Below are 27,487 nucleotides of genomic sequence, written 5' to 3'. Positions count from 1 at the left end.
CCCCCTAGTCTGGTACAGCAACAAGAAACACTCACAAGCATTTTCATACATAACCGCCTAACCCACTCTCTAGCGCAGGGGTCTTCAAACTGTGGGGCGCGACCCCCAGGGGGGCCGTGAAGTGGTGTGAAGGGGGTCGCGCATTCACAGTCACACTTACACTTCTCCCCTGGCCTCCAGGGCTTCCGCCCCCCTCTTCCCCCGTCCTGTGTCTCGGCCGGGGCTGCTGCAGTGAAACTTGAGCTGCTGGGGGTTTGGCTGGGCAGCACGCTGGAGTTTTTCACAGGTCTTTAAAGACCATTAGCATATTTACATGCCTTTGTAAACTGGTTACAGAGGCTTAATGTTTTTTATGGTTCCAGTACCCCCTGGGCCCCCACTCTGCCTATTCCTTACATTTGTATTTTTACACTTACTGCTGTAGTGTGAGAATGCATTTAATGAAAAGGAATATAAAGTTGGGTTGCCAAAAGAAAAATGCCTGCTCTTGCACTAAATAGAGTTATAAATAAAAACGTATGTATTAATTAGTTATGTAACTTTTCTGTCTTTGTTCTCTTTAATTTTCAGTCATGGATCATTGAGGCAGCCCTAGAACACAATTAAAAGTGACACAATTAAAAGTCCTTTCTCTTTATATTTCCTGTTTTAAGTATTCACAGATAAGTGCTACAAATACAACTTTAGGTGACTGCTTATTTCTGGGCCATCAAAATAATGAGCTGGTAACCCTAATCCTAAGACTAGAAGTTTGTTGCAGGATCAGCACATTATTTATTTCCTCCACCCTCAATCCCTGATTAATGGCATTATAGCAATAGTTTAACTTATATCTGAAACCCTACACTTCAAGTTTCTGGGAATGCACCCTGCTTTCAGACAACTCACTTCTCATTCTCGCCTTCACTTTCACGCTCACCCTGCACTCGCAGCGATCACAATGCACTCATAGCGATCACAATGCACTCATAGCGATCACAATGCACTCATAGCGATCACAATGCACTCACAACATTCACCCGCTCACCCTGCATTCACAGCGATCACAATGCACTCACACTGATCACAATGCACTCACACTGATCACAATGCACTCACACTATCACAATGCACTCACACTGATCACAATGCACTCACACTGATCACCATGCACTCACACTGATCACCATGCACTCACACCATTCACCCGCTCACAGTGATCACAATGCACTCACACTGATCACAATGCACTCACACTGATCACCATGCACTCACACTGATCACCATGCACTCACACTGATCACCATGCACTCACACTGATCACCATGCACTCACAACATTCACCTGCTCACCCTGCACTCACAGTGATCACAATGCACTCACAGTGATCACAATGCACTCACACTGATCACCATGCACTCGCAATATTCACCCGCTCACCCTGCTCTCACAGTGATCACTCTGCACTAAAAATGTGCTTGCATTGTTCACTCTGTACCTCACCCTGCAGTCACACGAGCACACTTCTCATCCTGCACTCATGTGACACTTCACTCACCTGTCCCCCCCTCACTGCTCAATCTGTAGCTCACTCAAACAAGGCCATCACTAACCATGCACTAATTCGTCCCACTCTGCACTTACAGCTGAACCCAAATTCATATGGTCACCTCACTCAACCTGTAGTCACCCACACAGTGCAGAAGGTTAAAGTACCTGGTACACAGAAGATGTACCATTCACATCACACAACTGAGTGTGAGTAAACTGAGTATTTTGTCAGACAGGTGCTATAGAGAGATGAGGTGTATTGTTGGTGAGTGGTAGTGAGGGAATTCATGGAGAAGGTGGAAAGACTGTTGCATCGTGTGCGACCAGTACTAGGGCCAGCCCTGGCTGGGAGTGTTAAACCCCCCCGAAGTTCGGGTCTAGTGGATCCCCTGCTTCTGCCTATTATTATTTACATTTGTAGTGCACTACTGTTACCAAAAGGTGTCCTGGGGCTAATAACTGCCTGCAATGTGAGAGAGGGATCCGGGGTTGGGAGAGGAGAGAAGAGAAGAGAGGGATGGAAGGAAGGGGTGAGAGGAAAGGGGCATGGGTAAACTGCTTAACTCTGCACAAGACCGCCAGGGTTTGAAGGGACCCTTGCTGCTCCCGGCCATAGCCAGGTGAGCTTCTAATGTGGCAGCGCTTATTCCTGCGGAGTGGGAGGCCCTTCACAAAGGTTGACTAGACATCTTTCTGATGTTAATTGCTGTATTTTGGTTATTAACTGGTACTGATGGGGTGAAATCTTTCCTCAGTGTTACTGTGTTTAAAACATTTCAAAATAATAAAGCAATGCTATCCCAAAATACGCAGTATCACAGAACATTATTTAAATTTTCTACTCACACAATTTAGTCAAGCCTGTCGCATAATTTGGTCCTCACCTGCCTCATAATTCCAGTAGCCCTGCCTAGAGGTTTAGAAATTTTCGTCAGGAGGGGGTCCTTACGCCTGTAAATGTTGACAGGGGGGTCTCGAAATCCAAAAGTTTGAAGACCTCTGCTCTAGCGAGTGAATGAGGACATCCTGGGAAACCTAGAATCAGTCGACACGGGACACAACAATTCGAGCACAGGTCCATGTTTGCTGGTTTTGTAGTAGTGTTGGATGACGATGGGGTAGGAGAAAGTCTTGAATGCACTTGAGAGGTTGAGCATGATCACTGCTGCTGTGTCTCCTCTCTCTATGATCATACTGATATTGTCTGAGGCAACGATGAGGGTGTGTCGTTAGTGTGATTATCCAGATTGAATGCAGACTGAGATGGGCCCAGTCGATTGCTGACAAGTGTTTCCGGTATATTAGCTGGGAAGAAAGGAGATTGTTTATAATTTGCCAGACTCCTCAGGTCTGCCGTGGGTTTCTTGAGGGCACCTTAGTGAGTGCAGCGCAGATGAAGTTGAGTCCTCTGGTGAAGATGAGGTGTGGTCATGGGTCCGATGGGGCTCACATGTGAATGGCATGCATGGTGGTGGCAGTTTCTGACATGAAGATGGTAGATAAGTCGGTCATTTTAATTTCTGTGATGTTTATCTTGTTGGATTGGAGGTGCCATAGGGCACCAAGGGTTTGTAGGTCTGTTTGGGGTGCAAAGCTCTAGGATATGGTGCTGGGTGTTCAATCCAGTGAGAGGGTGATGGTCATGGAGCTGGAAGCGGGGTAGTGAAATCCTTTAGTATGACAAACATCTCTTTGGCATTATTTGAGCTATTCTCAACTTGTTCAGTCAGAGCTGAGAGTTTGGTGAATCGAAGTTTCTTATGCTAGAACAGGTAGGTTGATCTATAGGTGCTTCTGCTCTTTTCATCGTGCATGTGTCTCCACTAATGTTCAAGTAGCTGGCAGTGGGGTCTGGAGAGTTGCAGGTCTTCTAGCTTGAAGTCTGGTCATTGGCCTTCACTATGCACAGTCTTCTTATCAATTATGTCATTTCAGATGTTTCAGTGATGTTATCAATGATGTTATAGAACATGTCATGAATTATGTAATATGTGGGGTAATTAGCTGTGTATAGTGAAAGCGCAAGTTATGGTTACTTAAGATAACTATTACTGGTGAATTTTAGTGGATTTACGGGTTTAAAATGGTACCTTGTCACAGAAAATGTCACCTAACTATAATGTCACTTTAAACTTTGTTTTTTCAGTGAATTTGTGATATTTTGAACATAATTTTTTATTATTATACATAAAGCCAATTCCCAGCTGTGCATGGCCAAACACCGCAGGCCCTGTGTCCAAACCGTTGCAGGCAAGCAACCCCCTTGCCACGCAAGGCCTTCAATCTTTCAAGGCATGGGTTTGGCCGCAAGACTTGGGCCACAGGAGCCAGTTGGACCAAGGGGCAAAAACCCCAAAGCCAATAAGAACTCACTATTTTATAAAACTGGGTTCATGTGACTGTCACGACAGTCCCTTGAATCCAAACGTGCAGATTTACAAATATTTTTGATCCCTAGTTTCTCGGAGACTACAAAACGGATTTACCCCAAATCACAAAAGCACACTTTCTGGGCTAGGATCTAGCTTCCTGCCAAATTTGGTATAATTCTGGTATAATTGCGGTAGCGCTATTAGCCAGAAGTTGGTTATGTTCCCACTGGCAGCTCTGGTTGGGAAGGAAATCATGGATCTACCTGCCCCGGTATTTGCGTGGGAGCATGATCATTTTCGTTACTTAGGTATTCAGGTTCCCCATACAGCTGAGGCCCACTATATGCCTTGAATACGGGAGCTGTCCTTTCAGGTCTGGAAGCATTGATACGTATCTGTTATGGGGCGAGTAGCCCCTGGCAAAAATGGTCCTTCTGCTGTGTTGCCTCTATGTGCTGCAAAAATCCTTCTGCTGAATCCCCAATGCCACCTTTACCACCCTAAACAGCCTTCTCCTCTCTCTAGTGTGGGCCAGGAAATACAGCAGCATGAAGCTGAAGATATTAAAGCTGGATATGGACCAGTGGGGCATAGGCCTTCCATAAACTTTGGCTTTATTACTTTGCTGGGCTCCTTCAATATGCTGCACAGTGGTGTGCCGAGGGGCCAAATACAGAGAAGAAACTATTGGTTGGCTGGGGGGCAGAGGCAGACCTTCCAAGATATCTTATGATGGGCTCACAGACCCCCTGGATTTTCCATTTGTGGTCCGTCAGGTTGCCTGGGCATGGGAACACGCAGCCCCTATTGTACTGCGAAGAGCCTCATATGCCTGGTAACTCCCACTAAAATAGTTTCACAGCTTCTGTCACATACAGACAGTGATGCACGTGACAGACTGTTTGAAGGTGGCTCTGTGATGGCAGGCAACCTATACCTCAATGGAACTTTCTCTTCTTTGTGGATGCCAGAGAATGTTATCAAGTCCTGCAATACGCAAAACTATCTCGCACTGCGCTTGAGATTTGGGCCGCTTTCCCTGAGGATCCTGAAGAATCTCACACCCTGATGACGATCATGGATCTGGGTTCCTTCAGGGGATTGATCTCCCAGCTGTATAAAGCCCTGAAGGTGGACCACAGGGTTGATGTCTTGAGGTTCTAAAGTAGATGGTTGGAGGACCTGCTGACACCTCTAACAAAAGGGGAGTGGAAAAGGGTGTTTGCACAGATTCAGGAGGTGGCCAGCAATGATCGTTTTAAACGAACTTAATTTCACTACATGCACCCCACTCCGACTATCGCGCTTTGATCCAGCGCGTGCATCGGTGTGCCCCCAATGCGGAGCTCTGCCGGCTCATATGAAACATATGACCTGGGACGGTCCTCACCTCCGGACTTACTGGACAGAGATCCTGGCATCACTGCGAGACATTACCAGAATCCCTGTTGAGACATCAATCAAGCACTGCCTTTTAGGAGTTTTACCTTTCCCTCAAGTAAAGAGCTGTATGCAGTGTAAATTTGTTAATGAGAAATAAAACACTTAGGTGAAAAATGAACCAACAAAGAGAATGCTGAACTTAGAGAGTAATAATGGAACCAACAGAGAGGAATTAGAAACAATAACGAGTATATAGAACCAATGGAGATAATTTGTAACCAACAAAAAAGATAGAGAAGCAAGAGAATACAGAAGCAATGCAGAGTTTATAGACAAATGAGGAGAGCATACAGAGGTTAAGGAGTGAACAAAGAAAATAGTGAAAATTTAGAAGCAGTGAATACCTACATTGATGAACAAATGAATGTTGACTAAATAAATGACTGAAGATCACAGAGGACATACAGAGAGGTCTGAGAATTGATCGAGTATTATCACAGAGCTTAGAGAAGAAATAGAGTGGATAGAAAATGCAAACAAGACAAGTAAGAAGAAACTGTCAAAGTGAAACAAATGGAAGACCTAATAAACTACCAAAGGATGTGGGGAGTCAATGAAAAAGAGTACACACACACTTTCAGGAGTATGAATAGGATTAATAACAGGTAGAAAATCAACAGAGAGGATGAAGGTTTTGGAACCAGAGGAAATGGTAAAGAGGTAAAGAGACAATCCATTAACTAACTAATTGGAAAACTGTTGAAGAGGACTGAGAAGCAATCTATAGAAGAGGAATAAGAAGCAATAGCTTGACAAGGACACTGAAGGAAGTAAAGGTAGTTTAGTGACAAAGGCCTTTTGACAAAATGTGTCACTCATTTAACGCCCCTTATACATTCTTTGTGACAGCCCTGCCAAAGCACACAGCCAGTTAAGGTGACCTTCTATATGCGTTGTTGCATATTAGTGCCCAGAGTGAGTGCCGGGCAATACCTGATGATGTTTGCGGCTGCTTTCCTCTCTTGTGTTAAAAGCTCTGGATCATGGATCACTTCTTCTAGAAAGCTGATGACTTTATATTTCAGTTCTTCATTTGTTTCAAAATCCTAGGAGAAAAAGAAAGGAATCAGCACACATGAGGAGTAATGTAAGTTTGGAGGAAGAAAAGGGAGCCAGTAGGTGACCACAGTTTACATTTTTTTCTATTTCCCACTGTGCATTATCTCCTGCTAGCCAGTTCAGTTTTACCTTGTAATGTTTATGCTACCATTTTCTCTTCTACTCCACCCAATTCTATGCAGCTTTCATGGGTCTGTTGTCCCCATCAAAGCATTTACAAACTGTAGTTAGCCAAGTACTCAAGACATCATTCATATTTTCTCTCTCTTTGACCTGCTTTTCTGGTCAATTGCCTCCTATACATTAACATATCATTCCATCTACCACTACCCCCTAATGTATTGCTCCATATAAGTGATCTCCCCATACCCTTTAAGTACTTCTCCAAATCAGTAGGCCCCCAAAACTGTGAACCATATATCAAAGTTGGTGACTCTTGCACTATAGTATCATCTCTTTAAGGCATTATTCTTTGTCAGTATTCCATACTTTTGAAATATTGCTCAAATCTCAGTGTAAACTAAGTACTACCTGGGGCATCTCTGCATATCAGTGGGCACACACCTCTGATTCACTACACAATACTCAATACCTATAAGGTCTAGCTCAGTGCTGAAGGTACCAGGCAGTGTAACTGTTAGTAATTTCCCAAACTCTTCAAGCACTGCTCCATGTCAATGATCCCATACTTTGCATGGATATTACGCTGCCAGTGTTCTATCATACCTCTTGATGTACAGCTCCATATCATTGGCACTCTATACCCTAGAAGCATAATTCCATATATGTACTCACAACCTTTCTCCGACCGGCTGTTCTGGAAGTTGTCTGTAACTCCGAAATATCTCTAATGTTCAGTTATTTGTTAATGCTTCCTTGAGTAGTACTGAGGTGTGAATACATAAAAACGGTTTCATCCTGTACACTTGGCTAATCAATAAATATCAGCCGATCCCCCATACCATTCAGCTGTAACACCATGTCAGTGCTTCCACTACATCTCTAATGTATGTTTGCAATTAAACGGTCCCCACAGCTCTCGGGTATGCCCCTTCATCAAGGGTGTCCTATACTTGCGAGGTAAGACTCCTTTATACCTGAGAGTGTTTGGAGACCCAATGCTTCAGCACATTCAGTACTCTGTTGGTGGCTGCTCTCCTGATGACAAACTCCTTGTCTCCATTTCTTTGGTCTGGGGGAAAACCTGCAGAAAATAAAATTGAAAAACAGGGAGAATTATAGTAAAGAGAAGTTGAGTCACTAACCTGAGATGCCTACCACAGAGTAGCCATCTGTGTTTCAATACATAAATAGAAATTTCGGGGTTCTTTCCGTATATGGTACTACATTTGTGTTCCTCTGACTAATGCTCAAAAGGAACACTTCTGGATGAGACATTTTAAGTTCTATTCGTAGAAGATGTTATTTGGGAAAGCTTACTAGAAGGTATCAGACCGGATTTGGTCAGACCTCAGTCTACCTACTAAGAAAGGTAGGAGAATAGAGGCTGTATGGTATCTATAGTCCTGACGAAGGCCGAATGACCCTTATGGGCTACATATAACAGCTGAAACATGTTGACAATTTTGCAGATAGGAGGGATGTAGGGGTAATAACGTTCCCTATCATCCCTGTCTATATAGCTTATGTTTTTAATCCTGACCAGGAAATTCATGAATACAAGATATAGGGGATATTCCTGATCTGAGTTTCTGCACATTGACGATCCCTGAGACTTTTTGTTTGTATTGTCTTCCCCACCCTTATGCTCCATCCCAGGCATATTGGTCTGCACAGGGATGTTGTTAGCAAGCCCAATGATAAAGAATGCCACTATTAGTGGGTCAGGGTACTTTTAACAAATCTTGTTTGCACCAAATTCATCTTCTGAGACTTTTCTACCTCCTGTTCCTTTGTGTATGTGTTTGGCCATTTGGTAAAAACTTGACAAGTGATTGATGTTTCATAACATTCCACAATGCCCTACCTGCGGTAGCTAAGGACATCCTTCTGTACTTCTCCTTCGTAGGGGTTCCCTCATTAGCTCCAGCTGTGGCTATTGCAAAGGCTGATGTGGCTGAAACACTGCGAGTACCATCATGTTCCCGACAAGACGTCATCACCACCCCATTATTGTAGGAGAATAAAGAGAAATCTGAAAGAATAGGAAATAACATCAACTCAGTGAGGTACTGTAGTCAGCAGCTATATTTCTTAAAAGGCCACGAAATTAAAGGTTATGGAATGAAGCCGGTCTGTGGCATGGCCTCCACCTATAGATGGTGTTGAATTAGAGTATACCTGTGATATGGGCATGGTGTACTGTTGCCCATTGGACTAGTGCCTTCATATGGCAGGACTCTTATGTTTTGTAGGCTGTCAGAAAAGTGTTCTCCCATGTGGCAGGAATCTAATGTACTGTGGGCTATGGGATCAGCATTACCTGTGGCAGGCCCTGATGTTCTGAATGGTGTGGCATTAGTATCACCTGGGACATGTTCCTGGTGAACTGAGGGTTCTTGGGATTGGACACTGTTGCGGTGGAGCTCTGGTATTCTGAAGGCTACATAATAAGTGTTTTCTGATGGTAGGGCCCTTGTGTACAACATATTGTGAGATTAAAGTAGTTTTGTGACAGGATCATGAGGACCCGAGGGCTGTAAGTCTGGTGGCTCCCTTTTGCAGGGTCCCTGCAAGGAGAAAGTTGTAAATTTAGAATCTCATTACAGCATGGCTCTGGTAGGGTGATCACTGTTTCACTAGTATAGTATCTCACTTCATCAGAATTCTGATCTGTTGGGGACAGCATTATTTTCTCCTGGTAGCATTCCTGGTGCAAGTGGTTCTTCACTGTTAGTGTTTCTCAGTGCTGAGGCCCTGGTGTACATTATAGTATGTCAGATTACTTTATACATTGTGCATGGTTGCATTCCTAGTTTTGGTTCTATGTGATCTGACAGTTGCAGGATCAAAGTCTCATGTAGCATTTGAATGCACTGCGGTCTGTTGTGTCTCATTTTCTATTTGCTTTAGTGTATTGATGGCTTTGATAGCTCCACCACACTATGGAAGGACCAAAGGGAATCAAGAAATGTATGGTTATGGTCTCTCTGTGGAAGGACTGTGGGCTTGGGTGTCTCTTGTGCAAACTTAGTGGTTAACACAAGGCACTGGGATTGCTATTTCCATATGACAGGGCACTGGCTAACTGAATGAATGTGGAGTTGTGTTTCGCTATGGACTCTGAGCAATGTGATTATTGTGAATAATGTCTCCTATCAAGCGCCCTGTGGTATCTCCCTCGGGAGGGCCCTGGTGAGCAGAGGATTGAGGCATTGACGTCTCACTGGGGCATGGTGCTTGTTGTACTGAAATAGGAACTCCAGAATGTATCAAGCGTGTGGATTAGTATGGGACGTGAACCACCACTCCGTAAATAATTACAGGTATCAAAACACCTTGAGCTGCTTGACTCACAGTCGTTAGCTTTTCGGGATGTACTGTTTACCTGATGTGCTTTTGCCTTTGATGGCTTTGGGTGTGGTAGGGGACTTGGTGGGTGATGCCTCAGCTTCAGCCTCATCGCTCTGTGGTTGCTCATTATCAGACTCCTCCCGGACGGAGACCTCCGAGTCTGCAGGAAAGAGAGATCACCAACTGAAAAGAGTCCAAATGCAAACGGGTATGCCATAGCCTGGCATTGTCATTGGATGCCACAGAAGAGCAGTCTCACACCTACTGGCAAGGACATTTAGGGTGAGACACAACACACCAATGAAAAGCAGCCATCTTTCTTTTACTCTGGGACACAGAGGGTGAGATCCAAAATAAATGAGAAGATGAACCGTAGGCAGCCCTTGAGTGAGATACAATACAGAACGGATCACCTCCAGGACTTCAGGATGACACACATCACACCACAGAGGAGGTGCCTTCTCCTACTGAGAGGACCTACAGTGGTGGGATAGAGCACAAGAAAGAAGAGCAGCTTGCAACTAAGAACCTACGGTTGAGATGCCAACCACCATAAAAGAAAGGCTAATTCCTACTTTTAGAGACCCTGCTGCTGCACACCAATCTTTCTACTGTGGAGGCCAAGGTTTAGATACAGCACACTCCAAAGGAACAATCCTGTTCTTACAACAGGCCTGAAGAAAATATGACCATATCACTCCCACCCTGATGAAACTCTATTGGCTCCCCTTGCCAGCACACACCATTTCCAAAGACAGCTGCATCATATATAAAGCTATCACAACCAGCACATCAACCTAACTGGCAGGCAAGCTCACTACCTCAAGTGGCTTTCAGCACACTGGCAGTCAAGTCACTATCAAGTCACTATCAACTGGAGGCAAAGCCGTCCAAAAAAGAAAGAAAAACAACAGGTCCAACTATGCGCCCAAGATCTGGAATGATATATCTGTATCTAGCAGGACTGCTACAACCCTGCCCCAAGTAAAACAAATATCTGAATAATCACCTCTTTAAAGAAAACTACATCAGGATACCTTCAGTCTCGGAGCCCAGATACCTCTCCCAGCACTCACTGACACTATCTTTACCTTCGAATCTGTTCAGCACTCTGCTGCCTTTTGGCTAGCTGTGCACTGTACACATACTACACACATACATGCACTGACATACCACACACTCACACACCCACTTACACACCCAAACAACCAGTCACTCACCCACTTAGACACCTATGTTAGAGGGATGTTATGTTAGGAAATAGCATTAAAGAAATTCATGGAAAAAACAAAGGTTATACGGATGTTATAGTTAGGAAATAAACTTTAAAAAAACCTAGAAATTCCCTACAAAACCAAAGGTTACAAGGACGTTATAGTTAGGTTGAGATTTTACACACACAAAACCATAGAAATTCAGCAATTACAGTTATCTCAAGTAATTATAACTCATGCCCTAATAATGACTATAAATTGTGGGCTCACCATCACCCAAAGAACACTTGCATTTTAACTTTGTAGATGAGGGCGCTTCGGAGTTTGGCCTGAGTTAGACTTTGGCAGGTGTGATACTGTGTCACAAACGTGACAAATATCCCATCCGCTATATTACAAGTGCATTATATCCTATGACACTACGGTGGGTGGGATACCTATCACATTTGTGACGGAGAATCCCATCCTTCAAACTCTAAATCAGGCCCTTAGTCTCTTTAACTAATGGCTTGATTTAGAGTTTGCCAAACAGTTTACTCCATCACAAACTTGCTGGATATCTCATCCGTCATATTACAAGTGCACTATAGTCAATGGCACCTGTTATAAGGCGGGTGGGATATTAGTCAAGTTTGGAATGGAGTGACCCCTTCTGCCAGACTCTAAATCAGGTCATAACTCTTGCAAAGCTACTGATTTTCTCCTAGGTGTGGGTCCTTCATGATTTGGGAAAGACTTCCAAATAATTTTAACATTAGTTTTGGAACCACTCTTGACCTTTTATTTATTTACAGCTTGGGATTAATATTCCATTTGATTGCTTAAAAAACACATGTCCAGACCCTTCAATATTAGCCAAAAATTACCTAATTACACATCTGAATGTTATCTCCCAGGGTATGGAAAACTTGCTGCTAAACAGTTCTAGTGTTATCTGGAATGTACACCGCTAGTTAGCTCGGTAGCTAGTGGACTATGGTTTACTGGAGATTAAACAGAGGTTTGTGACTTTGTTACATAGTCCACAGTCTCATCAGTTGCTTCCATGTGTCCAATGAGAATGGACAAAAGTATTAAATATTGCCTTATAGCTTTGTAAACAAACCCATTACCATGCTGCTGAACTTCTTACCAATCCACCATGACACTGCTGAATGAGCGGGCCGGACTGAGAACCCAAAGCAGCCCTGACAAATTTTGTCAGAGCAGGCCCCATACAGTGGATAGCAAGCGAGTGCAGGGAGCGAGCCTGACCACTACATGGGGGCTTGGGGGAGTTCTCCCCCCAAGAAAATGTTGGGGGAAATGGTGCATTCTACAGCACATTTCTCATTTTAAATTCAATTGTATTAGTTTTTAAAGCATATTAAATGATGACGTTACAGTGCATCAGGACACGGCAATCTTTATAGGGGCTCTTCAGTTATTCCCTCACTATCACCCTCCAACAGAGCCTCTAATCTCTCGATAGCCCCTCTTTCACATGTATTTGATTTGTTTTATAGTGCCTCTCATATCAGTGAAGGGTTTCGGAGCATTTTACATCACACAAACATAGGGAAACAATTAATCATTCATGAGTAAATCAGTGAATAGAAAATGTTACATAAGACAATGGGGACTAGTAGGGGTATTCACATGTCATTTATACTGAGATTCACAGCTCATCTATACTGGTACGCATTTAAAAGAGTCCTTTGTCTGGGGAAGCCCAAACTCCAGATTCAGAACGTTATACAGTGGTTAGGATTGATGTTACTAATTAGAATTGATTTCTACCCAAGCAAACCCTTTCTAGCATAATTTGGATAATGAAAAAAACATACGTTTCTAACTTAGATTACGATTTTAACTTATGAACTGCACAGTGACAAAAGGATCTCCATGACAAAAGCAATAACCCACTGAGCTAGAAATACTGTCCTGTGATCTGCATAGAACACACTGTTTGCAGCAGGCATATTAACCCTCTGCGCTACCATAAATGAGTCAAAACTGCCAATAGACAAAACTCTGATCTCTCTTCAGCAACAACATTAATCACCAGAGTTATCTTGGCATATTTATTGTTGCCTGAAAACGGTTGGATCTACAAGGACCTCTGCAGTGCTTTTAAAATTGCTACAAAACCGGCCACCGTTAACAAAAGCAGCCTCCTACCCTTCCCGCCTCCCGGGGAAATGCCCAAAGCCCCATATGGCCAGTACAGCCTTGAGAGTGAGTTCAAATACAAAGCATGTGATTTACCAGTGTTGGGCAATGTACTAAACCTTTGACTTACAAAAGAGGTTTTGCGAATCATTCTAAGTTATAATTAATAAAGGGCATTATAGCGTTGTTTCCCTCCTAATTGCGATTCTCAGCAGTATACATTGAGGGTTGTGACTGCAGTTGTAGCTACAATCACCGAAAGTTATTGACATCTCAAAGAGGGACGGGGCGCAGTTACTGATTCCCTTTGTCAATCATATCTGGCAGATCAGGGGTAGAATCTACTCCCTAAATGTGTTCCTAAACAGTGAGGTTCTTTAATTTTGACTCTATCTTACATTTGTCTTCAATTTGTGTTGCCTTTACACAGACTGCTCTATTCATGACATGTTTCTGCCCTTTAACTGCAACGTGTAGAAAACCCCCCTCTGTCCTTGCTTTGAAAGCAATCTCAGACACTAGCTGGCCTAACTGCATACAGACATGTTCTGCCATTACTGATTGACCTATTAGTGCTGTAGTTGATTTACTTATGGGTTGGGCAGATACACGACGTAAGGGGGACATTCTGGTTACATGATGTTTTTCTATTGGCTAATATTTTGCAGATCTTGTATGTCCATATTAGGTATTTTGTATGCTTGCAGAAGCTGGGACTGCCCCTTTCTTTCATGCTGAGTTTGTAAATCCTAAGCATATAAAAGACCTCTGTGTTCTGTATTCTTTAGACTGCCTCATTCAGGTGCTAAAGGCTCCTGTGCAACGTAGTCTCACTTATTAAGTTTAATAAAGATGTCTTTTAATATTTCAGCTTCTGTGCCAAGTTCTTTTGTATTAGAGAGACCCCTGAGAATGAAGATTTCAGTTCTTCAGATGGCGCGGCCAATGCGGGCTTCATCAGAGAAGTGACTTTCTGTGGGAGTGATCTTGTCAGGAGACAGAAAGCTACTGAGGAGGACAAGACAGGATTCTACTAAGAAGGTACTCTGTGCACAGGGATTCTGGAGATTCTTCGTCTCTGCAGCCCAGTGTATTTCTGCTCTTCCTGATTTTGATCCTCCACATGATGTCACTCCTGACTGAGAACCCTTTTTGGCGTGAGTATTAAAAAATAAATAAAGAGACCGTTAGGTCATTTAGAACTTGACAGTTAGAATTTGGATAACCTTTTTGATTGGTAAGAGTAAGGTAGTTTAGTAACGCTTACTGTAGCTTTGGAACTTTGGAATTTGTGTTGGCCAACTTTGGATTTGTATAGGTTTGTATATGCGAATTGCAATTTGTGTAGACAGGTAATGAGGAGAATTTTCTCTATTTGGTTTAGTTGAACGGTGCACGTACGAAAAGTACATTAAGCACTATTTTGATTATAATATTGTATATTTTGCAATATTTTTGGGCATGCCTGTTTAAAAAGCTCACATAAGAAGAATGTGTTGCTTTATTTTGGAAGGTACCATGTTGTGATGTGAAGTAAATTAGCCGGCTTCCCTAGAGGGAATATCTAAATAGGTTTAGATTTACAAACATATTTCTTCCTTGGTGATTTTGTATCCCCAGGGAATTAAAATATGACATAATACAAAACAAGGATCCTTTGTTCTGCGCAGTTTTATGAATGAAGATATGCAGAGCGATTTTTGGTGTTCTGCTAACCAAAGCTAGTGAATTGAGTGTATTTTCGCTTCTTGGACATACATCAGTCTGTTGGGCTGTTTTTGCAGTCTTTTGGAACACAATTGAGAAGCATTTCTTGTAAATATGACTTACAACGAGTATTTACAAATGGTTTGGTTTAAGTACAGTCTGTGGGCTGTCCTTTATTTCTGTCCTGAGTATTGATATGTGGGTTAAATGTGTGTTTAAATGTCTATGTGGTTTTCCCATTAGTGCAATTTCTGTAAGTGAATAGCGATGGCACTATTCACGAAATGCATGGCTAAAAGCGCGCCGTATTGTGTGTCCTGAGTGTTTGACCCCTTTCTGTTTGTCTGAAATGAGCTCAAATGTGTGTTTGTGTTTCTTTTTGATGTTTTCAGTCTATTAAGCAAGATGTCTAAATGTTTAAAAACTAAAATGTAAATTCACATTCACTAGGAATAAAAAGCCCCAAAAACGAAATTGGGTGTTTTGCAAAAAAAATAAACCTTACAGCATTTTCCTTAGATACATTGTGTTAGGTATTAATAGGCAAACAGATCAGCTGAAGTAAATTCCTGCTGAACTCAAAATAATATAGAACACGCATTGATATGTTTTAGTTTGAAAAAGACTGCCAGCTTGTTACAAGCACTTAGAGACAAGCTAAATAAACAGGAATATTTATTCAGCCAGGATTTTCCCCTCAGTTGCACAGGTGAAAACGTTGCATTTCAGAATGTTGTTTTAAAAAGGTTTCAAAACTAAGGTTCATTATTTTGTATTATAGGAAGACATTTTAATTAAGGGTTTTCCTCTCTTTAAGCATTTCTCTAAGCATATTCTTGGCTCAGTTCCTAAGTAATAATTAACCCATGTAATGAAGAAACATTTAAAAAGAAAGAAACCGTAAAAGATGCTGAAACAAGATAGGGCAAGTCCAAGGAAACTAAAAAGTTAACAATGTCTTGAACATTGATTGGCAATCTCAGATAAAGATCAATCAGGGAAATTGGCTTTGCAGGTCAGTTTCGGGTGACGAAAGTTAGTTTCTTACAGTTTAATCTGGTTACTGTGTACATGACCTGGGGAGGCCAGGCCACTTTGTTCGTCAGCCTAAGTGGCACAAAAAAAAAAAAAAATGAAGTCAGATTCAAGGAATTACAGAGCCTTAATATGTGGAATTATCAAAACTGATTACGTTAAAAAAATAAGTGCTACAAAATTTGTTTTTTACTGTTCATGAAGCTTAATACTTATACTGTGACCTCATAGCATTATAATTTAATTTAAGGTATGGTATACTCCATAATAAGGACATTAGCATATAGAATTTCACTTGACCAGGCGTGAAAAACTCAATTTTTCTCAGGATTTGCAGGAGATATGTCCAATGTCCAATCTCTGCAATTTGTAAAGAACATTCTGAGGATGATTAATATGTATCATTATTATAGGATCTTTATTTTTTAGTGCCCCAAATATCAAAGTCGAATTTGGGTAAAATGTGGGCATTTTTGCCTTTTACAATAGCTTTAAAGTGCTTTAGGCTTCAGTAAATGCATACATTTAGGTATAATACAAATTTGCAGGTTGTTCCCATTTGGGTTTCCTTTTAAATAGGTCAGTGAGCCAATGTGCCTGGTGCAGAGGTTTGAGTTTAATATCAGGGTGGAAGGTTTTAACTTTTGCTGGACCTAACTGAGCCTTCATCCATTTAAGGTAGATGAAATGAGTACCATTGCAAACAAGCATTTGTTCTAAAAACTGGTATGTGTGTTATTATGTTCTGCGAATTATTCACAGTAACTGTTGTAATAATCTAGGTATAGAAATAAATTGTAGCCCCTAACAGGAGTAATATATATATATCATGTGTTTTTAAATAGGGTTGGTTATTGCAGGTTAGAAAGAGTTGGGAAGTTTTTTTTTGTCTTATTCAGCATTAGAGTGAGGTGGGAGTTAGGAGTAAGTGTAAACAGATGGAGAAATTATTGCTTGGAAAAGCAGGGCCTCAAAGGGTGTTGGCGCACGGGACACGCAGAGTGTCTGTGAAAAAGTTTTTGGAAAGTTAAAAGGGTTTAGCATGTTTTCAAAAGATGGTTGTTACAGTTGATATTTTGTGTGTTATGTGCAGAAATGTTCATGCGTTTTACATATTTTTGCATTTTATCCTTTTATGAATTGTTCCTGGTGAGGATTTTAAGCCTGACAAATTAGGCAAGCCTGAATATTCTGTTTTGAGCTGCAGGTTCACAGTGCATAAAAGTGCATGCAGTAGTGTTGTGTGTCACCGCTTATTTACATATGCTATTGTTTTGTCTATGCTTTTTGTGCTTGATATATAGCGCGTATATCTGATGGCTTGGCATATGTGTGTGTTTTTTTTTTTTTTGCGCTGATACTAAATTTCACAGATATAATTTTTCATACTGTGAACAAAACAAGACAACACTTCATCAGTGTATGTCAAATTTGGCTTTAATGGTATTTGAAGGAAAATAAAAAAGAGATATACAGAATCAAAGTGTGTCATCTGCAATTAGTCACAATACTGTCCTCTTCCTTTAAGGAACAGGCAGCCCTAAAATTATGTATCCTTGATTGGACGTAAGGATAAATTATAGATTTGTGACTCTTGTACATGGTGACCTAATTTCTATATTACATTAGTCAGTTTTGTTCTGCTTCCTAAGTAGTGTATGGCTTTGTACCATAAAGGAAAGAAGGCTTCATTTTTACCTAGTCCCATTTCCCTTTTCCAAATTCCTTTCACCAGTTGGTGTATTGCTCATGTTCACACTTCCAGACTGCAGTAATGTACCAGAGATCCCATATTATGTATAATTCCCTTTTGTATGACCAGACTGGTTTTCAAAATTTTTCTTTAGGCCTACTCTGATGTTTCCCAGTTTGACTGTTAGGGTAGTGATGGACTGGTTAACTGACTCAATACTATAGTAAGATACGTTTTCCACCTCAATAGGAGATACCTTATGTTTTTTTTAATATGACAAATTCAATGCCTATTCTAATTTGGTTTTTAGTTCCTTTTTTCTGCTGCTTTAATTTTTGATGGACCAGATGTATTTTAAATAATGGAAATACCAGGACTCTCCAGTTCTTGTCTTTTGTTTCCACATTTTGATCATTAGCTTTTGCATTGCATAGTCCACCTGATGCACAATTGTTAAAGGGAGGTATCTTCATGTCCCTGATAAAATGTATTATGTGATCTCTCTTTTGAGGTGCTCTAGATAAGGAATTTAGGAACACCTATATGTAATCATTTAGAGAAAAAAAATGTGTTTGCCCCATTAGACAATGCCACTATGTGTGAGGACATCCATTCAGATAGAATTCCCATGTCGCTATCTACCCTTAGATGGTAGGGGATATGCTCTCACATGGAAACCCAATTAAAGAGGCTAGAGGCACTGTTTTGCCTACTGCCTTTGTCTTTGTATTGCCTTTGAGAATGACAGTGTGTTCTAGATCAGAAATGTCCTATGACGTATGGCCACTCCTTTAAAGATTGCAGGCCACTTGCTTGCAGTCCCTTGTTGTACAATGAACTGTTTTTGTACTTAATTGAAGGAAACAACTGTGTCACATTTTCTACGTCCCTAGGTTCTGCGGGATCTTCCAGAGTCAAAGGGAGAATGATACCCTGCAGAACGGTGATAAAGATGAGTTCTAATTCTCATCAGTGACAGCTAACAGATGAACAGTCCAAACACCCAGAAAGTGCTTCATCAACTGTATCTCCAACGTATTGTGCTTGCTTCATCAGAAGGCGTTGAACATCAGAAAAGAAGGAGGATCTGGTTTTGCCACAGAACCAGAATTTCAGTGCAAAGAGCGAAAGAGAAGGATTCTTGTTGTTTTTGAGGCTTCAGTTTTCCAACCACCTGTCATGTGCTGGTTAACCTCTGACAGTGTGCAGTCCCTTGAGCCCCTTGGCCTGAGTTTTGGCCACACAACCCCTTTTTCCTTTGCTCCAACGGAAGTGCAGTGCACCGGAGGATTTGAGATTGGCAAAAGGCACTACATTATGGTGCCCATGAAAGAGCAGCCCGAGCATCCTCTGACACTGAATAGAGAGTGTTGGAGCCTGAAAGTGTTGCTGAGAGTGACAGTCTGTTGCTCTTCCCCGATTAATAGTACTTGGGTCTGCATGAGATGATCTGTGCCCTTGATCAATGAAGAGCACACTATCTGTAGTGCCTGCAGCACAGGAAATATTGGTACTCTGCATTGAGACATTGAGACTTTCAAGTGAGCTGTGAGTGTTTGCCAGGAAGGCACTCCAACGGATACTGAGTAACATCATTTTCATGAAAGGCCTGAATGTAGAGGCCCATGCGGAAGAAAACAACAGAAACAGGATTTGATGGACAATAGAAGCCTGCCAGAAGAGGCTTTGACGGACTCTGGGTATTTCCCGTGCGATTGTATAGAATTGGTGTTTGGAGACTGATTCTTATTGTTTTATTGGCATTGTCAATAGTCACTGAAATACATAATGTTTGCAAAATAATTTTAGGATTTGCCTGTGTAATGGCAAAAGGGGGGTCTGATGTTCTTTAATTTTGACTCTATCTTACATTTGTCTTCAATTTGTGTTGCCTAAACACACAGACTGCTCTATTCATGAAGTGTTTCTGCCCTTTGTACTGCAACGTGTAGAAAACCCCCCTCTGTCCTTGCTTTGAAAGCAATCTCAGACACTAGCTGGCCTAACTGCATACAGACATGTTCTGTCATTACTGATTGACCTATTAGTGCTGTAGTTGATTTACTTATAGGTTGGGCAGAAACACGACGTAAGGGGGACATTCTGGTTACATGATGTTTTTCTATTGGCTACTATTTTGCAGATCTTGTATGTCCATATTAGGTATTTTGTATGCTTGCAGAAGCTAGGACTGCCCCCTTCTTTTATGCTGAGTTTGTAAATCCTAAGCATATAAAAGACCTCTGTGTTCTGTATTCTTTAGACTGCCCCATTCAGGTGCTAACGGCTCCTGTGCGACGTAGTCTCACTTATTAAGTTTAATAAAGATGTCTTTTAATATTTCAGCTTCTGTGCCAAGTTCTTTTGTATTAGTGAGACCCCTGAGAATGAAGATTTCAGTTCTTCAGACAGGAAACATGTTTGAAGAGCAGAACCTGTCTCTTTATTGGGGCACGGGCTGCTTTTAGAAAAATCTTTCCTGTTTGGGGGAGCAAATGCAAGGATAACAGTCAGCTGTATTTGGAAGCTGCTGTAATGTTGTCCTGTTTGGGAAGGCACAATGTGCACTGAGTGAGGGGTGGTCCCAGTCAAATCCCCCTTATACGTAAAGTAATAGACTGTCCCAGCATACGCCCGGCACGAGTGTGTAAGAGTTAATAAATAGCCCATAGACCTCGGGCGTGGTTAAGTTACGTACTGGCCACCACTATATAAGTGTTGTCAGGCTCTTTGTGCCATTGCCACCAGGCCCAAGGCCACCACATTACAGCTGCCATCCCGGAATTTGCAGCAAATCACTGGGGTCCACATATTCTGGCATGTCTAATAAATATTAATTAGGCAGGTTGTTTTCGATACCATGTGAATGTGCTAGCTTTAATGCGATCAATTAGCACATAGGTTGCATTGCAAATTGTATGCCCATTTGCAAACAAATCAGTGTGTAAATTACACCTAGGTCTTTTTGCATTGGTCCCTTAGTTTCTGTTGTTCTTTCTGAGCTGTTTATCACTGCTGCTATTTTTTTTTGTCAAACTGTGAAGCTGATCTGCTTTCCAGGCATTCAAAGTTTGTAGAGATGAGGAGGTTATTCTGAAAAGAAAGAGAGAAGCATCCTAGCAAGAACACCCTTGCAACCTCTGATGTTGTCTTATGTCTACTTATCCTCCTATACTCAATTGCAGTGGTTGCTTTTTAGAAAGTTTTTTAGAGAGCATGCATACTGTTGGGGAGAATGTGTGTGAAACCCAAAAAAGTGGTTTTACTTATGGACAGAATGGTATTTATGCAAGGTAGATGTGGAGAAGCATAATTTTGATCTCACTCCAAGATACTGTAGGAGTGCATCATAATCATGAGTAGTCAGCACTCAAATACATTATGGGTGATAACTATACCTAAGGAAAATAGAGCATTGCATAATTAAAGAGTGCCACGTGAAGATTTGTGTACATACAACATGACTAATAAAGGTCTATGAAACAATTACATATTGATGTGACAGCAGACGTTAATGTTTAAAATGTGTGTGAGGTTACTAATAGAATGTGTATGTATAGACTAATGTTTAAACATTTCTATGTATAACAACAATTATTTCCATGCAGGTGCATTTGGAATGACATCTGCATAATTCTTTACGATTTGATCATGTATTAAAAAGCTGCATTTGTTATATGTGTAGAAATGTGTAAGTATTTTGTAACCCTGTGTACTCGTAAGTTGACATAAGAATGGGCCTCGAGAAACTGTTCAGTTCAAGCTCACGGTTAAAGTCTAACATGTAATTCATATTTAAACTTCAATGTAGAATGTATTTGCTTGTATATTTGTTTCATCTGCAGGTGTGGACAAAGCCTCATGAGAAGACGATGTTTGTCAAGAAGAAACGCTGTCATGAGCATGGAGGCGAATTTCCATGGAGGAGGAGAAAACTAACCAAGAACGAATGAAGTGCAAATTATCAATGTGGGAAAGGTAGTGCAAGTATCCAGTTGTGCCGGAATCATGAAAAAGCACCAGGAAAAGTCACTTGGGATTGTCTACCTTTAATACAATTGATATTTTATGCTGTAATTTAATGAGGGACAGGAGAGTCATCTTAGGACTTTACGGGGAGTAGATCCATGCATCTGCTTGTGTGGCTTTATGCTACATGACCCATGGTTGGAGTGTCTTCTACTGAAGACTCTGACAGCTGACACCTTTCTAATTTCACCTTTACTAAATGCTTCTTAATTTAGAATTGCCCCTTTGAGGCTATATAGGGAGAGATAGTTTTCGCATGCTTACCTTGGAGAATCATTAGATGCCGTGTAACACTCAATTCTTTTTCCTGATGATATGCATTGTCGTTATAGAGTTAGTTATCTGCTTTGTGTTATATAGGGTAAATCTATTTAGGAGATTTGGACTTATTTTGTCCGTTCTGTATTTTTAAATGATAATGTTGAGGCTGGTCTAAACCAATTTGTTTCTAAATTTATAATTAATTCTTACTAAACTCAGATTTTGTTGTCAAGTGGAATATTGTGTGACCAAGTTGGTTACACTGAATTCAGGGACAAATGTGATTTCCCCCGTTACCTCTCAAGCTGCTACCAAGACCATCGGATTGGAGATAAATGTTTAAGCGAGCCCAAGCTGTTGCAGAACTCACAGGTCACAATTTTATGCAAAAGTTCAGTTCTTTCACTGGGGAAGGGGTGGAGACAAGGGTGGCATGCAAGAGTTTTCACCCCCAGCTGTCAGGAGATCTTTCCAAAGACGTATATAAGAGCATCCCCATTTCAACCACCCTTGTTCACAATGGAAATCTGTAAAAGCTGCGGATCACAGACAATTGACATCCCAAGATGAATTGCGGGTAGCAGCTAAAGTACAGAATGAAATGGGTTTATATGTACAGTAGCAAGGGATTCTAATAAGATAAGGAATAGAAAAAGTAGATTAGGTGGTGCTGGCATCTAGAAATGGAGCAGTGAGGAATCAGGAGGAACTGTCTATTTTATGTATCCCTACATTGAACAAGTACACACATTGAATATCACTTTGAGACATATCTTAAAGGCAGCATAGCAACTTTTTTACTCTAGGGTGCACAGATGAATCTGCCATTCTGTCCAGGAACCCTAATCAGGTCTGTTAGACCTGGCCCTCTCTGCAAGGTCACTCACAAACCTTTGGCCTTCACCCCTCCTATTTTGCAGAATTAGTTGTTGTTGACTTTATGACTCTGTGTACTTTACCACTGCTAACTAGAGCTATAGCGCTTGTGCTCTTGCCCTAAAACAAACAATGTTGGTCTAAACTTAATTGGCACATTTAATATGCTCACACATCCCTTATAAACTATACTACATGTACCAATGGCCTGTACGTGCTACCAGAGAGCCTGCAGCATTCAGGGCACAACACGCTAAAGTAGCCCTTTAAAACCTCTAAGGCATGCCACTGGAGCCTGTAGTTCAGTTTTATACTGCCATTTCAACCTGGCAAAATAAAAAAAATTTCAAGCCTAAACCTTCCTTTTTAATACTTATGTCACCTTCATGGTAGACCCTAACAGCTCTTAAAGCAGAGTGCATGGTATACAATATGTGGGACATTTGGTTTTAAGTTTTACATGTCATGGAAGTGAAAACTCCTAAAGTTTATTTTTCACTATTGTGAGACCTATCTCCTCTATAGGTTATGACTGGCTTACCTTAGTACAACTAATAAAATACAACTTCAAATTGGGAGTAGATAGGATGATGTTTCTTAGACGCATTTGAATTGTAATTTAAAATCCTCTTTGATGGTAAAGTCTGATTTTAAATCACAAGTCTGAAAATGCCACATTCAGAAAGATGGCATTTTCTTGCCCCAACAATTTGTGCCTTCTGCCAGTGCCCTGGGCCACACAAGTGTGTATGGATGTGCTGTTAGGGTTTGTGTATTGCCCCCAGACAGTCACAGAAAGGGGACATGCGTTGCCCATCCTGCCAGGGTAGTTCAGGTTGGAGGTGTGCCCTGCCCCACTTACACTTCAAGGGACTTTGCCTCCTGAACACACAAAGGAACCTGATACCAATCTTTTGTCTCCACAAATGTTTTGTAGCCATGACACTGGAAAGGAATACCTTTCCAGAAGTGGGGGTAGGACAGGGAGTCCCACTCACACACAAAGGCTGGCACCAGGTTTCAATATGAGCCACTTTTCAGATCACATCTGGACCTGTGGAAGGTTCAAAGGAAAGGACTTCCCTGCTGCTGGAAAGACTGCCCTGTTGCCTGAAAAAGGAAGACTGGACCTGCTCCTATAAACCCAGGACCACCTGAGTGATTCCAACGGCTAGCTGGCTGGCCTCTTGTGTGAGCTTCAGGGACACAACAAGCTCCAGAGACCCTGTAACCTGCCTGCCTTATGCTGTTGGTCCCTGCTGGAGTGAATCCTAGCCCAAAGTGTTGCTCTCCCAGGTCCTCAACCCCTGATGTGGTGCTAAAATGAACTCCTCCCACTAAATCTGGGACTCAGAAGATTTTCCAGCAAAAACTGCTCTGCGAACCGACAGTAGGTGGGGACCTACCTGCAAGTTGATCCGACGATGGTGCAACACCAATGGGATTGACTTTGCCGCAGCTACTGATACGTTCCTCTCCACTGTTGCAAATCCGCATCAGTGGGACTTCCAGGCGGTGGTTCCATAGAGGCTTCTTTGGCTATAGCCTGCAGCCTCATCCCATTGGATGAATCCGAGTTCCAAAAAGAATTCTAAGTTCAAAAGTAGAAATCTTCACCGGCCTTGATGATAATCAGCACCCTGTCAACAACGAAGACCTCCTCGGCTTGCAAATCCAACTTCTCCCACTGTGTGCTGTTCCTGCCCTAGACTTCACCGAGACCTCCTCCAGCAGTAACCCAATGTGGACAGATCGCCCTTGGATACATCCTGGTGCCTTGCCCTGCTCAGGCTCTACCTTCTCAAGAACTTCTTCAAGAATTCTGATAAGTCCGAAGGTACGCCGAAATCGGGATCAATCCACCTTGTGTATCCGACCTGTGCTTCAGCCCAGTCAGCTTTCGCTTTTGACTTTGACTCAGTCATGTGTGACCAGATACTGGAGGTTGGTGCTTAGGTCTTTTTGGCACTAGATTGCAGAGAAAAACTTTAAACATTCACAACTCTGGTTCTACTGATGGAATTGCATTCATTTTGGTGTCATTTTATTTATTTCCATTTTCTCCATTTTTCTAAATTGGTTTGGGATTTTACTTATGTTGTGTCTTTACTTTATTACTGTTTGTCAGTGACGGCTCCTCCGCTCTGGCGGAGGAGGGGTGTTGCCCCACTGCCCACAGAGGCAAACAAAAAATAAAATGATCTAAATGTAGATCATTTTATTTTTCGTCCTGAGTATTGGGGCTTGGGGCCACAGCACTGCAAATGGGGGAGGAGGAGTGGTGGGCACTGCTGTCAGTGTGAATGACGGTTTGGCCAGCCATCTAAGGACGGCCAAACCGTCATGCGCACCTACAACTCTCCAACCCAGCTGTGTAGCTGGGTAGAAAAATCAGCAGGCACAGGTGCCCAGCTCCCGATGGTGTGTAAGACAAGTCCGCTCTGCCAAACCCCAACACTGCTCCCATGGGTATGAGAGCAGCGCCTGGATTGGCCGTAGGGAAGGCTGGGAGCTTCAGCTTGTGCCCAGGGGAGCAGAAAACTGGTGAGTAGAGTGGTGAGCAGCACATTTTTATATTGTTTTGTTTGTTACAGCACCCCCACAATATCCCCCAATACCCTCTCACATTGTTCCACCAGATTTCCTTGACGCCAGCCACTACTGCTGCTTGTGTGCTGCATAGATACTGTACACATTTCCTCGAAGTTAAGCCTAACTGCTTTTGTGCCCAATTGCGGGAGAGTTGAGGACAGATTAATTTAGTGACTTTTTGTGGTTCACTCTGACAAGGATTGTGGTTTTTGCAGATAGGGCTTCCACCCCGTGAACCAATAACCCAATTCGATACAAGGTCATGTTAGCAAACATATTGCAACCAGGAAAGGCAATGCAAGAGATTGTAATAGAAGAAGGCAGAAAAAAAGGTTTCTGTTTCCAGATACCTGAGAGCCTAGCTAAGGTAAGGACAGCCACTGCTCAATGTGGTTGGCTGTTGGAAGTAGTGTCTAGTGTATATCAAAGGAAAAATTGTTCCTTTTGTAGGTGTCCCCTCACTCACCGGGGTTGCCCCACGGTGACATGCTTCATCATTGGGGCCATCCCAGTCCTCTACGGGCTGGGGCGTGCTGCGACTTGCGAATTACGTAGGAGCACTTAATGGACTATGTGTGGTGCATGTGTATTTGTGGGGAGTGGACTATGTGATAAAATTAAAAGTTACCTGCCCAGTAGGTTCCTAATAAACTTTATTCTGGCCTCTAGGTGGTAGTATTAAAAACGGGGTAGGGAGATAGGCTATCCTAAACTCAATGTGTCCAGATGTTCCTATCCACTCCTAAGTCGACATGTTTCGTGCATACCCCAAGCACTTCTTCGGGACTACACAGGGGCCAGCCCTGTGTTCGCCACTCCTTACTCTATCAATGAGATATTGGTAAAAATTTATAAACTGCAGCAAACTCTATTAAGTGCATGCATTTATACCTACGTATTTTGTTCCCAAAAACACGTGGTTCCTGAAAGATAGAAAACAACTTTAACATTCAAGGGGTAGTTGGCCCCATTAATTAACACACACAGTTTTCACAGAAGTGATGTATTTTGTGATTTTTTGAACGCGAACTCATTGGCCGTGTTTTCATGCACAAAACACGTGATTGATTTCGTGCATTTTCGAACGTGGTTTAAAACATAACACCTCTCATAGTGTCACAGAGATTGTAATACTCATGGGGCAGAAGGAGTTCACCTTTGGGATGATAGTTGAATCATTCTCATTCTATCGATGATAAACTTTAAGGTTTTCCTTTGTATCAAATGTGAAAAAGGTAATAATCATTGCAGAATGATACTTTGTCAGGATTAATCCAGAGAATAACCATTTTGACAGAAGAGGTGTGTTCTGTAATTGGTAGACCTGCCAGCCTTATGGTGGTCTTCCCCCAAACATTTTGCCTTCAACCTCCTATTTTTATGAATTCATTTTTGTTGGCATTAGGGCTCTGTGCACTCTACCATTGCTAACCAGTTCAAAAGTACTTGTGCTCACTCCCTAAACATGGTAGAATTGGTTTACACATATTTGGCATCATTACTTTACTTATAACTCCCTAGTAAAGTGGTATACCATATAGCGGGCCTGTAAATTAAATGCTGTTAGTAGGCCTGTAGCACTTATTGTGCCACCCACTTTAGTAGCCCCTTAAAACATGCCCTAGGTCTGCCATTGCTGTATGACTAAGGTTTTAAACTGTCAATTCGACTTGGGAAAAAAAACCTTGGCCAAGCTTTAAGCTACACTTTTAGTACATATAAATCACCCCTAAGGTAGGTCCTACGTAGTCCATAGGACAGCCCGCATTGTAATTAAATGGCTGGACACGTACCTTTCAGTTTTACATGTCCTGGTGGTAAAAAACGTGTCAAATAATTTTTCACTACTGTAAGACCTATCTCTCCGATAGGACAACATTGGGTTGCCTTATTACATTTAATATTTTATTTATTATTATTTTTATTTCTCAGCCACGAGGCGTCCCAGCGCTATCTGAAACCCCAAGAACCCGGGCCGGTCAGTAAACGACAACAGATTAGACTACTTACAAGGAAAGAGCCAGGTCTTTAAGACGTTACGAAATGCCAGA

The 27,487-nt window shown here is 41.9% G+C and overlaps 1 protein-coding gene across 2 annotated transcripts in view; it reads right to left on the bottom strand.

Annotated features, from left to right (window-relative positions):
* RASGRF1 (Ras protein specific guanine nucleotide releasing factor 1) overlaps positions 1-27,487 on the bottom strand; it is a 686,570-nt gene that overhangs the window by 178,003 nt on the left and 481,080 nt on the right. For both annotated transcript variants that reach the window (XM_078682942.1, XM_078682943.1), the window contains 4 exons: positions 9,913-10,038; positions 8,392-8,559; positions 7,502-7,608; positions 6,279-6,391 (listed from right to left, as the gene is read on the bottom strand). In XM_078682942.1, coding sequence (XP_078539068.1) covers positions 6,279-6,391; positions 7,502-7,608; positions 8,392-8,559; positions 9,913-10,038 — 514 coding nt within the window. The remainder of the gene's footprint in view (positions 1-6,278; positions 6,392-7,501; positions 7,609-8,391; positions 8,560-9,912; positions 10,039-27,487) is intronic.

Source organism: Lissotriton helveticus, chromosome 3_1 (assembly GCF_964261635.1).
Source record: "Lissotriton helveticus chromosome 3_1, aLisHel1.1, whole genome shotgun sequence".
NCBI classification, from domain to species: Eukaryota; Metazoa; Chordata; class Amphibia; order Caudata; family Salamandridae; genus Lissotriton; species Lissotriton helveticus.
The sequence above is the reverse complement of the archived record's forward strand: the minus strand, read 5'-3'. Positions and strand labels throughout refer to the sequence as shown.